General features: G+C 42.8%; 1 protein-coding gene across 5 annotated transcripts in view; it reads left to right on the plus strand.

Annotated features, from left to right (window-relative positions):
• Positions 1-12,754, plus strand: part of per3 (period circadian clock 3) — a 19,734-nt gene extending 6,980 nt beyond the window's left edge. For 2 of the 5 annotated variants that reach the window (XM_076883919.1, XM_076883918.1), the window contains exons 2-22: positions 144-571; positions 990-1,156; positions 1,263-1,381; positions 1,675-1,873; positions 2,045-2,096; positions 2,832-2,980; positions 3,156-3,234; positions 3,322-3,428; positions 5,038-5,194; positions 5,368-5,476; positions 5,782-5,910; positions 6,037-6,145; positions 6,240-6,351; positions 6,460-6,599; positions 6,719-6,883; positions 7,060-7,311; positions 7,631-8,493; positions 8,601-8,787; positions 9,038-9,224; positions 10,852-11,002; positions 11,086-12,754. In XM_076883919.1, the coding sequence (XP_076740034.1) occupies positions 285-571; positions 990-1,156; positions 1,263-1,381; positions 1,675-1,873; positions 2,045-2,096; positions 2,832-2,980; positions 3,156-3,234; positions 3,322-3,428; positions 5,038-5,194; positions 5,368-5,476; positions 5,782-5,910; positions 6,037-6,145; positions 6,240-6,351; positions 6,460-6,599; positions 6,719-6,883; positions 7,060-7,311; positions 7,631-8,493; positions 8,601-8,787; positions 9,038-9,224; positions 10,852-11,002; positions 11,086-11,208 (3,843 nt within the window). In that variant the 5' untranslated portion in view covers positions 144-284 and the 3' untranslated portion in view covers positions 11,209-12,754. Of the gene's footprint in view, positions 1-143; positions 572-989; positions 1,157-1,262; positions 1,382-1,674; positions 1,874-2,044; positions 2,097-2,831; positions 2,981-3,155; positions 3,235-3,321; positions 3,429-5,037; positions 5,195-5,367; positions 5,477-5,781; positions 5,911-6,036; positions 6,146-6,239; positions 6,352-6,459; positions 6,600-6,718; positions 6,884-7,059; positions 7,312-7,630; positions 8,494-8,600; positions 8,788-9,037; positions 9,225-9,493; positions 9,555-10,851; positions 11,003-11,085 lie in introns of all 5 variants that reach the window. The other 3 variants (XR_013098629.1, XM_076883920.1, XM_024801900.2) reach the window with 3 other exon arrangements.
• Positions 12,755-12,926: the final 172 nt, after the last annotated feature.

Here is a 12,926-nt window from a genome sequence, read left to right on the forward strand (position 1 = left end):
ACTACCTGTACTGATTTTCCTAAATCTTGCCTCTGGCATAACATAAAACTTGATTAGTCCCACACGTGGGAAATTTGTTCCATATACCTTCTATGCAATAATAACTAAACTCAGGCTTTTTGTTTATTTTCTTCTGTTTGCAGTGGAAAAAACAGACCACTTCATCCAACATTCAGCACTGACTGAATGAAAGTCAGTTCATTGTTACCACATGGAACCCATTCCCTTTGGTTGAACATATGAAGACCCTTACCGACTATTGTAACTGGAAAGAAAAATAATTGATGTGTGACCAAAGTGTGGTGATGCCAGGAGGTGACAGCGGACTACATGGCGAGGAGCCTGCATTGCTGTCAGCCACAGCGAACGGTGGAGAGGTGGAGCAGGAGTTGTCCGGGAAGCAGAACGGCAGGGAAACGTCCAAGCACCTCGGGGGTGAAGAAAGTGGAGTTTCAGGTGGAGAGGTGGGACAGGAAGATGAAGAAATGGCGAGTGGTTCACACGACCTGTGTTCATCAACCAATCACAGCCCTGGAAGTGCTTCGGGATCCACCTCAGTTTCAGCTAAGAGGTATTTAACTCCATGTGCTCTCACCATTTAGCCTTTTTTGGGGACTTTCTATGGTGCCTTTCTGACCCTAATTTCTGCAAAGATCCACAACACCACGTGAGAGCTTTTTATCTATTACTATTGCTACACTGTTAGCATGTGGCTCTGACAAATGGAGTACAACACACTGTGACAACAGCCAGGGTTTTAACTTTCTTGCAGCATTGCAAGAATTTTGGCATAGAAGAAAACAAGCCAGAGTTTCCCAAAATAAACTGGGAAGATGCTTTTTACCAGCTGATCCTGAAATTCTGCGTCTGTGCTATGATCTATTCATGGTATAATGGTGACAAAAATGCTAACTATGTCAGACAGAGTGAATCTTAACTACTTAAGTAACTGTGAGAAATACTTATCTTTTTATGCTGTTTCTGTGCATATGTAGCAGCGAGCATGCAGAGGCTGGCAAAGGGCAGGACCACAGAGAGGTGATGAATGCAGTGGCTGAGATGAAAAAGAGGCTTCCATCAGACAAACGCAGCCGCAGCAAAGCCAGCACTGTGGAGGCCTTACATTACGCACTCAACTGTGTCAAACAAGTGCAAGGTAACCTGACTAAATACAGAAGAGTCCATGTAGAATCTTAAGAAAACACTATTTATTTTTCTCCAAATACTGATACTGTTTTTGTGCCTTGGTTTGTCACCTGTAGCTAATAGTGAATACTATAAACTGCTCATGCAAAATGGGCAGGACGAGCGGAGAAATGCCACTGTTTGCACCCTGGAAGAGCTGGAGAGAGTCACCTCAGAACACACCCTTAAAAATACGGTATGCACATCAAACTTAGATGCACAGGTCACAGGTTCTGATGTTATTGTCCCTTTTTTAATGCATCACTGAAGATGTCATAGGACCCACTAAGCATTTGTTTAGAGCTGTTCTGGAATCCTGTTTTGAGGCAGTCTTAAAGATGCAAATACACATGCATATGTACATTTATTTTGCCTCACTCCTGAGCGGGTGTGTGAGTGTATGTGTGTTTATTGCTTTTGTGTGTGTCTGTGACTTTGCTTGCTTGTGCATGTTCTTCTGGGTGCGTACATCTCTTTACCTGTTTGTAGGATTCCTTCGTGGTGGTTTTCTCCCTGGCCAGCGGCCGCGTCCTCTACGCGTCTGAGCAGGCTCCCAGCATCCTGTGCTGCAAGAGGAAGTTTCTGGAGTCCGCCAAATTTGTGGAGCTGCTCTTCCACCAAGATGTCAACGTCTTCTATTCACACACTGCGCAACCCCATTTGCCACCTTGGAGCAACTCGCACACAGGTGCTGTATTTTATTTATTTATTTAGATTAAATAAATAAAATACGGCACAGGGACGGCACAGTTTTGTTTTTTAAGTTAGTTTGCACATGCTAGTGTCTCAGTGGGTATCTAACAGAAATAATGAAAGAGAATATGGCTAACTGACTTCTCTCGCTTCTTTTTCTCTGTAGCCGGCGTTTTGTTTGATTGTGCCCAGGTCAAGTCCTTCTTCTGCCGAATCAGGTCAGTACTTTTTTTTTTTCTACATATCCCTTAATTCCTTAAACAATAATTTTTTTTTTAAAATGCACATTTAATAAAATATATGAGCTAAATTCCATTAAACCCTACATCTGATGTTGCCCTTGTGTATCCAGACTATAAACTGCAGTAATTTCAGGGTTTTTAAATTATGATTGTTGTTTTTTTATTATTAGAATTGTGTAACGTCTACAAGCTTGTGCAACTGTTACAAAATTTCCTGCAGGGTGTAATGAAGTTTCGTTCTGATTGTCAACTCTTCCTCTATAAGGAATTCCATCAATACATGCTTTTTAATGAATGTGTCTGTAGAAACTGTGCTCGGTCCATGGTGTAGTGGTTAACACATTCATTTTATGTGCAAAAGATTCCCAGTCTGAGACCAGGAGGAGACACACGCCTGGATAAATATGAGGGTTGTGTTAGGAGGGGCTTCTGGTGTAAAATGTGTGCCAAGTCAAACATGATTATCCATCAGCTCTTGTGACTGAAAGTACCTCCATAGCCATAGAAAATATTCATTTCACACATTCTTACAAGAATTAAATTAGCTGTCATCAACTTGTACCAATAGATATCACTGAAATTTGAAGTAATTGTTTTCATTTTTCATTAGATCTTTATTTTAGGGTTTGAAACTGGTGCAGGTAACGTTTCCTGTTTTCATCTTTGATCACAATAAATTCGGATATGATTTTTGTGTCTTGTGTGTTTTAGGGGTGGGAAGGATCGTGAGGGTGAGATGCGTTACAACCCATTTCGGATAACACCCTACCAGCTGAAGGTGCAGGGATCTGGGAGCAGTGGGGAGGAGGAGGAGCCGTGCTGCCTGGCACTGGCTGAACGCATCATCTCTGGATATGAAGGTATGATACCGTGTTTGTCTTTTAACATGCAGCTTTGATGCTCTGATAGGTCAATGCAATTTTATCTATAATAACCCCAAACACTTTCTGAGAAACTCTTCTGGTATTTCTGATGAACTTATAACCACTGTTTATTCATGTTTTGCACTGGTGTTTATATGATTTGTGTATGCAGCACCTCGGATTCCCATGGACAAGCGCATCTTTACCACAACACACTCCCCTGGTTGTGTGTTTCTGGAAGTTGATGACAGGTCAATACACACAAATTTCCAGTCCCAAGCTTTGAAAATTAATGGCAGTGTATGAAAAGAGCTGATTTTTATGCTGACTGTTCACAGGGCCGTGCCTTTGCTTGGATACCTTCCTCAGGATCTGATAGGCACGTCGTTGCTGACTTGCATTCACCCAGAGGACCGCCCCCTCATGCTAGCCATGCACCGGAAAGGTGAGTTTGTGGGGAGGATGAGTGCAAAAGTTTAGTCTGCTGATAAGAAAACTCTGCATTTCAATGAGCTGACTCAAATTGTATATTTAAATAGATAGATATTCTCTTTTTCATTATAATGTACAAAATGCCAGACAAATAATAAAATAGCTAGTAGTAGTAGTAGTAGTAGTAGTAGTAGTAGTAGTAGTAGTAGTAGTAGTAAATTAATCAACCAAAGCAAGGTGTTTATCCTAAGCATTTACACACGCTTTGAAATTATACGATTTTACCTTTCATCACATAATAAAAATTAATTAATTAATTAGACAAAGATCAACCTGAGGTGATCAACAGCAAGTTAAATAATACACTATGTCATAATTAACAAAAATTAGGGAAAAATGCAAAAGCAGTGTTTGAAAAACTAAGTGCTCTTACTTCTTCCATAGTACTGTAGTTGAGAGAATAAGTAGAAACCAGGGTGCTGCTCTTGACGCAAATGTGAGCACCTCTATGAAAGCAGACATTTGGGCAGTTTGGTGGTCTGGAGTGTTAACATATCTGTTAACATGATGCAGAGGAGAAATGACATCAGCAGTGATCTTAAAGAAGGATTATTAGCCTTTTTCCAAGCAATTGGAATTCCATCATTCTGCAGTGTGAAATACTATTCACATTCAAGTGGAAAACATTCCAAACATTTGCCAGTCTTTCCAGGAGTGAACTTCCCAGACTCCACAGGCCTCAGTTAGCATTTTAAATGTTAAAGTTCATGACAGGACAATTAGAAAAAGACTGAACAAGTATGGCTTGTTTAGTTGGGTTGCCAGGAGAATGCTTCTTCCCTCTAAAAAGAACAACGTAGCACAGTTTAGGTTTGAAGAATAGAACAAACCACAGGACTCCGTGGGACAAATGAGACCAAAAATTGAGGTGTTTGGCCATAATGCACAACGCCATGTTTGGATGGCATCAACAGAGCATATCAGCACAAACGCCTCATACAAACTGTAAAGCACGGTAATGGGGCCGGGTGGGGGTGATCACTTAAGCTTGTGTTGCAGCCACAGGACCTGGACACTTCGGTATGCAGAGGAGTTAATGGACTGCAATGTATTCTACAGTCATTTGTGAGGGCACGTGTAAGCAGAATAACTACAACAGCCTGTCTGAAAAAGAAAAGAATCAGTGTGTTGCAATTGTCCAGACCTCAACCTGACTGAAATGCTTTCCCTTGGTTAAGAGTTATACATAAACAAATACCACAAACCTCAATGAAGTGAAGCAACACTGGAAAGAGGAGTGGGTCAGAATTCCTCCACAATGATTTGAGAGACCGATAAAGTTTCTGACATCATACAGAAAATTATTACTTCAAGTTATTGCTGCTAAAGGTGGCCCTAAAAGCTATTGAATCATGGGATATATTTAGTTTTTAACACACCGCTTCAGCGTTTTGGCTTATTTTAGTACTAAATAAATAGTGAAACAGTTTAAATATCATAATATTTTTATCATTATGTCCTAATACAAATCTTTAGAATTGACAGTAATTTCTTTTTACCGTGACTGTATTTTTGTCATACATTTTATTTATTTATTTATTTATTCTTCATGCCTTGCTTAGTCTTGAAGCATGCGGGCCAGCCTCCATTTGAACATTCTCCCGTGCGTCTGCACTGTCAGAATGGAGACTACATCACCTTGGATACCAGCTGGTCCAGCTTCATCAACCCATGGAGCCGGAAGGTGGCCTTCATCATCGGGCGCCACAAAGTCAGGACGTAAGTTCCATAAGCATAAAATCTAAACCCCAAGACGACAAAAATGTGTGCTGAGGTGTAGAGTTTGGTGTCTGTTGTGTAATCCCCCTGGGTTTCTGTGAAAATGGTGTGCGATTACATGAATGACGCAGTAACAAAGATAACATCACTCTGTTTACTGCCTTTGCCTACAGGAGTCCTCTGAATGAGGATGTGTTTGCTGCTAAAGCAAAGGAGTTTGTTCCAGTAACTCACGAGGAAATAAAAGATCTTCAGGCAAAGATCTATAAGCTTTTCCTACAGGTGAATATGTCGTTGCTGAATAAATGAATTCCAGAAAGCACTCACTTTAAATCCTTTGTTGCTGTAATGCAACAAAGGTGCTGGTATCATGCTGGTATCAGCGTAATAACATATAAAAGCTGATCATGTTTCAGTCCTGTCAGAAAAAGGGAAAAAATAAAAAAATGATTCATACTAAATGGGTTGGAGTTGTAGTATGTGTGGTTTTTGCTTTTTGGTTGCTGTACACAGGCTGAAAAAAAGAAGCATTAATATCTGTTAAACAGCAGCATTAATCTGTTCTTCCTTGTGTCTCTTCTTTACAGCCCGTTCACAACAATGGCTCCAGTGGTTACGGTAGTTTAGGCAGCAACGGCTCTCACGAGCACTACATCAGCATTGCATCTTCAAGTGACAGCAATGGCAACGTATGGGAGGACTCACACCGGGAACCGGTAAGACATCACAGTGAGGTCATCATCCAGGAATTCACATGTCACCCAGTTGCCTAACTATCTATTGCCATGGTTACTCATGCACTTTTTTGGGGGGTGCTGTGTTCGTCTGTTTGTGTGTTCCAGATGACTTTACAGCAGATCTGTGCTGATGTAAACAGAGTGAAGAGTTGGGGCCAGCAGGCTTATCTGGATTCCAACCACAAAATTGCTTTCCTTGGAAAACGTGTCACAGGTATCGCAGTTTCACATCCACTGAGTACAAAACAGTTAAAATGTGTTTTTTAAAATTGGCAGATATTTTAAATGTTGGCTGTTTATTTTGCCAGCTCCTCTACCCTCTTCAGCCTCCAATGCTGAGGTCAGAGAGCACAAAGTGAGCAGGAAGCAAACACACATTCCCTCCTATCAGCAAATCAACTGTGTGGATAACATCATCAGGTGTGTGGCGATAAACATGACTTTTTTTTTCTGCAGCACTCAGTCCTTGTCATAATATTGACTCCTGCTTTCCCTGTTGGTTTGCGCACATTTCTTGTGTGTAACCAGATATTTAGAGAGCTGTACAGGTCCAGCCCTCAAGCGGAAGAGTGAATCTCATTCCTTGGTAACCTCTTCTTCCTCATCCTCTACCTCAGAAGATGACAAGCCTGCAGGAGCCACTGACACAGCTCAGGAGATTTCAAATGGTATAAACCCACACACAGCACATGGCTTAGCATTCTGTTACTTTTAGGGTGAAAGGCTGCAATGTTTCTGTCATATAAACTCGTTTTGCTCCTGGCATTTGTTTTTTCTCACTTTTCAGCAGTCGTGGTGGAGACTGAGGTGTCAGTGAGCCCTCCAACTCCAGCTGTAGTCGGGGCACCTCTTACAGACATCACCATGTCTACTAAAGCCATGAGTGTTGTCTCGGTCACCAGCCAGTGTTCATACAGCAGTACCATAGTGCACGTGCCACAGCCTGAGTCAGGTATATAAACATAGTCTTATATCATGAGTGAGACCTGCTCAGATGCTTCTTTTTTTTTTTCTCTCTTAATGGTAAAATTTCAAAATTCTCTCAGGAGTTTTGCACACAGAGAAACATTTAGTGCTTTCTTTTGACACTGCCCCCCCCCCCCCCCCCCCCCCATGTTTTTCTGTTAGAAGCCACAGCACTGGAGGATGCCCCGATGGGCAGTGAGCCTGCTGATCCTGCCCCAACCCCTGTCCGTCCAGCTCCAAGCCCTGCCGCAGAGGAAAGAAGGTTTGTTGGTCTCACCAAGGAGGTGCTGTCAGCTCACACCCAGAAGGAGGAGCAAGAATATGTAGATCGATTCCGCCATCGCATCCTTCAGAGCCCTTACAGCTCATATCTGCAGCTGGACAACAGCTCTTTTGCTCACTCCCACCACCCAGGTTTGTTGAATATTTCTTTAGCAACGCAGCTGATGTTTTGAAATCTGACAAAGTGTTGGTGCAAATGTGTCTGTGAAGGTTCTCAGTCATCCAGGTCATCGTAGTCAAAGGAGCTTGCAAAGAAAAGCGTCTGGACTTCTTTAAGTTACTTGAAGACGTTTCACCTCTCATCCGAGAAGCTTCTTCAGTTCTAAGGTCAAATGGTGGACTAGTAACTTAAAGAAGTCCAGACGCTTTTCTTTGCAAGCTCCTTTGACTGTTGGTGCAAATTTTTGTGCAACTTTAATTAGATTCTATGATCTCTATACATTCACTGCAGGAGACTACCTGCGTCCACTGAGTGCCGGAGGTTGGAATCGTTCTCGAAAAGGGAAGCCAAGACACAAGCGTCCCAAACCCCAGGGTTCGTCAGACAGCTATGCCTCCCCTCCTGAACTCGCTCGCCGTGTCCCTGACTCCTCATGGCCCTCCTCAGAGTCCTCCCAGCCCCAGGTGGGAGCACCCTACAGCCAAACATCTCCAGTCCAGGTGCCATTCTTTCCTGTAATGGGGAAGCCCGGCCCGGAGCAATCACCCAGGACACAACAGCTGCCTGGAGCAGCTCCTACGGGGCTCCATCCTCCTGACCAGCTCAGCTACAACTTCAACATAATGCAACCTACTCAGAGCCTGCCAGGCATGCAGCAAATCCAAATGGAGACCATTCAGAATGTTCAGAATACCCAAAACTTTCACAACCTGCAACCCATAGCTCCAACACAGACCTTCAACCCTTCTTTCATGGCTCCAGTCATGGCTGTCATCCTGCCCAACTACCCCACTTTTACCCCAGGTTACCCATCCATTTATCCACAGTCAGCTCAGTCTATACTTCCCCAAATACCCATCACTATGACAGGGTATGCCCCTGTCAGTGCACCTTTCCCTCAGCCTCAGTTCCAGGCCCAGCCTGGTCCCCATTCTCAAACATCCCCAGGCCTTTTACTTTGCTCACCCAGAGCAAGTTCATCTGTCGGCGAAGAAGAGGAAGCGGCTGGGCCTACAGCTTTGTTCTCTAGTTCTCGCTCAAGTTCTCCACTGCAGCTCAATCTGCTGCAGGAAGAACTGCCCAAACCGAGTGAAGGGCAGAGCAGCACTGGGCACAACCACGCCGAGAGCCTCCATGAACAACATGCCAATGAGGTGAGTCAATCTACCACCTTTTACAACAGGTATGGGTTGAGTATAGGTCTGATAGTTTTCTCACTCTAAATTGCCGACTGATTTCTGACCATCTTTTTTATGATTAGCGTGATGTCGCAGGAGAGTCTGGCAACCATGATGCCCAGTCAACATCCAGCGAGCTCCTTGACTTACTGCTTCAGGAGGACGCCAGGTCAGGGACTGGCTCCAATGCCTCAGGGTCTGGATCAGGGGAGTCTGGAGGCTCACTGGGGTCTGGATCTGGCTCCAATGGAACCTCTACTTCACACACTGGTAAGAAAGGCAATATGCATGCATGCAATTCATGCAAAAACTGCCTTTTTTGCACCATATTTGTAAAGCATAAGTCTAGTTGTTATAGTTTTGACTTTCAGTTTCCAATGTCCGTGTACACCAAGCTTCTAAATGTTGCTGCATGATGCAAACAAGTAAAAGAATGCCATGCAAATGCAAAACAGAGGAACAGCATTTTCAGTTAAGAGTAGGATGGAAGGATGTGAATGAATTTTTCCCTGGGTTACAGGCAGCAGCAACAGCAGTAAATACTTTGCCAGCAACGATTCATCGGACACGTCACGCAAAGCTCGTAAGAGTCTGGAGACCCTGGCAGAGCACAAACACACCTTCGAGAATCAGTCGGAAAACTCCCTGTGGAGCATGATCCAGCACACGCCCGAGCGTGTCATGATGACATACCAGATCCACACCAGGTACACCAATACACTTAATTAATAATGGATAAAAGGGAAACGCATTCTTGAGAAAAGCTATTTTGGCATTACAGATTTGTGTGTGGAATTACTTTTGTGTCTTTCTTGTCATTTTCAGAGCGAACTCTGAACACCGCGCTCAGTTTTTTTGTTTTTGTTTTTGTTTTTTAAATGCAAGATGACTTTCTGATGAAAATGTAAATCCAGTTAAAGATTAACAGAAACGTGTATTTGTTTAACCCATCACCCATCTCGTTTATAAACTGTAGATATTTCCAAGCTGTCCCTCCAATCGAGTCTGGCCAACAGAGAGAGAGTACATCTTTCAGCGTGGGTCCCGCCTACTTTTCAAACAAGTTTCTAAGCTTTAGGATTCACAAATCACATTTTAGAGCCACATTTGAAGTCAGTGTAATCCATTTGCGATCGAGCTCTCAAGTTTGATTTACAATTGCAAATGCGTTCTGTTTTATAGTAACAGAGGCACAAAAGTAACTAATGCAAGCATGAACAGAAATAATGTCAGCCTGTTCAGTGTATATCAGCATTGCTTCCCCCCCGTGACACTTTCACAGTGGCCTTTGAAACCTGGTGCTTTGTACTAAAAATCATTTATCTTCAATATAAAGTGAGGATTATACTCACTAGTTGACTGAGTAAGCGCAGTAAGGTTAAAGGTGAGGCTTTTATGAGGCTCATAAAGTCAAAACATGTGCAAGTGTTGTTTCTTTTGTTCTTTTTAGCAGTCCTTTTCATGATTCTCAAACACTGTCATCTTATCTAAATGTGTCACCTTGTTTAATGTGGCAAGGTATTTAGTCTTTTTGTCTGATGGCTTCGCTTATTCAAAGCCAAATGGTACAGCAAAAGGGCTACCTGCTGATTTGATTATGTAATGATGTCAGTGCGCCCCAGGGTGGCTGTGGCTACAATGTAGCTTGCCATCACCAGTGTGTGAATGTGTGTGTGAATGGGTGGATGACTGGATATGTAAAGCGCTTTGGGGTCCTTAGGGACTAGTAAAGCGCTATATAAATACAGGCCATTTACCATTTACCATAATCGGGGAGTACAATAAACACCAAAGCCGTCTTCACAGTACTGTGCTTATTTATATTTATACCAGTTAGATGGACTTCTTATGCCTTATACATGTTTTCTTTTTTATTTAACTTTTTTACAAAAGCACAAACAAGAAGACAAGCAATGGGTGAAAAGATATAAACCAAAAGCATACCACAGAGCAGCATGAATCAGCCTCAGAGACTATGAACCGCCTTTTCTACACTGAATCCCTTCAGTTTAGCAGGAAGTGGTATCTCTTTAATCCACCTTTAAAAGCAGAAAGATCATGTTGGTTTCCATTCTGATAAACTTAGGTCACTTCTTTGCATTCCCTCAAAGCCCATTTTGATTGGACAGGAGCGGCCAAGTTATGTCCAGGTTACATTTCAGGTGTGTCGACGTGCCATACTGTTTAGAAACCCAAACAAATATGCCCCTCACAGGTGTGAGAATCACCCCTGTGCAATACCACTTTTGTCACACATGGGGGAGACAGTTCATCTTCATGCCCTTTACCTTTTCTTCATCATCCTTTATCATCTCATGCTTTCTCTCCCCGCAGGGACCAGAACAAGGTTTTGGCGGAGGACAGGGAGAAGCTTCGAGTGCTTCAGCCCCTCCAGCCCTGGTTCAGCCAAGAGCAGAGAGTGGAGCTGGCTGAAGTCCATCCATGGATCAAACAGCATGCCATCCCACAGGAAATAGACACACAGGTATCGCCACGAATCACTCACTGTGAACATTTTTGTTTTCGTTTCCTGTGACCGTGTGTTTAATGCGTTGCTGTCTCTCTCAGGGTTGTGTGAGCTGCAGCTCAGGTGCAGGCATGTCCCACCCCACTCACCCAGCTGCACCTGACAGTTCCTCACTTCTGGAGAGCCCTCAGCACGACCCGATCGGACTCGTGGTTGACACTTGAGAACTCTGACCAGAAATCACCCGTCATCAGGTTTACAGTGTGCCAGCCCTGTCAGGAACCTCAACAACTCTCACCATGCATCTCTTTTGACCAGTCTGAAGGAGTGGATCCCTGTGCTTTAGTGTAAAATCTAATATGTTTAATAAAGGTCGCAGAGGCTGGACCAGGCCCTAAGGAACAGAGGAGGCGAGAGATGGGCATTTTCTTTCACTCTGCTTAATGTGGCTGTTCTTATTGGACCATGAATATTACATTTTTCCTTTTATGTGTTAATAGAGCCCCTAATGAGGGGGGTTTAGGCTGTATTTAAGACTGTTCAGATCTATGAACCATATATGGAAAGTGCCCTGGGATAAACATGAGCACTGTGTGTACACCTGGTCTGTAGAACAGGAGTGACTGGCTGGGAAGATGAAGACGGTGCTGGCCCAGAGTATCAGAACATACGTCAAACTCTTCTCCAGTAACACTGAGTCCAGGATGTACAGTATGTGTACTACATCAGCTCCTTCGGTGACATAATTAAGACATTGTGATTTTTTTTTTTTTTTTTTTTTTTTTTTTTTAAATTAATTCACCCCCCACCGAGGGACACTAAGATAAAAACACATTTGCTGCTTTTCTGTTTTAGGACACCTAGATTTGAATATGGTGTTGTTACTGGAATTTACACTCTTGTTCCGTAGGCTTGTTTCCTTTAAAGCGTTCTCATCCCAGGGTATCATATACTGTCGTTCTGGCAATGCGGACATAAACACAAGGTGTTCTTTGTGTAACTTGTACAGAGTAATAATATCTGCTTTAGAAGGCTGTGGTTTGTGTCCTATTTGAAAGCTTTGGAAACCAAAAGGTTCTTGGTGAAGTTTAGGTAAAGATTGTGCTTTTGGGTTCTCAGCGTTAGCCCTACATTGCCATCAAGCATGTATGATGTCCTGGGAATAAGAATGGGCCGTTTTCCGCATTTTGATCATTTCAAATTGAACTTGGTGCTAGAAGACACATCTAGCCCGTTACTCAAAACTTCCTGTAGCAAGTCCTTTCTCCACCGACCTATCCTGCCCGGTCATCGCCCTGTAATACCTGTAGCTTACCTCTTAATTGTAAACAAACACAGTGTGGCCCCAAATTTCTGCTCATCTTGTGTTTACTAAGTAAATGAATTTCCTTCTATACCCTGCAGCTGTCTGCCTGATTGGATGCATGTTTGTATGAAAGGGAGACCGGGAAGAACTAACTAGCCTCTTGTAGTTCTGTGAATGTTTCGTTTCTTCTTCCTGTACTGAATTTAAATCACAGGTGAGCTTGTGGATGTGTAAAAGTGTGCGTGCTGGCCGACTGCGAGCTGCTTCTTTCGATACACTTGTCCAACAGTGCAAGACAGAACGTGGTTTTCTACAGTTTTTAGATTGAAAGTATATAACAGTATCATGTATTTTATAGGAAATGTACACAAAATGAACTTCACAAAGTGTATAAAAAGCCATTTGTCTTGAATTCAGGGACTGTTTGTGACACAAAGGAATGAATAAATGAGATAAAACCTAAATTGCAGTTTGACATGAGTGTCAGTCAAATTTTTACGTAACATTAAACTCATGCTCCTGGATTTTATTTTATTTTATTTTTTGACTAAAGAAGACCTTCCTCCTAAATTTCATGTTTGAATTTTTAAAGTTGAATTTGATATTTTGTCATTTGAGGAGACTCCTGGGCAGAGC

Source organism: Maylandia zebra, linkage group LG5, assembly GCF_041146795.1.
Source record: "Maylandia zebra isolate NMK-2024a linkage group LG5, Mzebra_GT3a, whole genome shotgun sequence".
In the NCBI taxonomy this organism is placed as follows: Eukaryota; Metazoa; Chordata; class Actinopteri; order Cichliformes; family Cichlidae; genus Maylandia; species Maylandia zebra.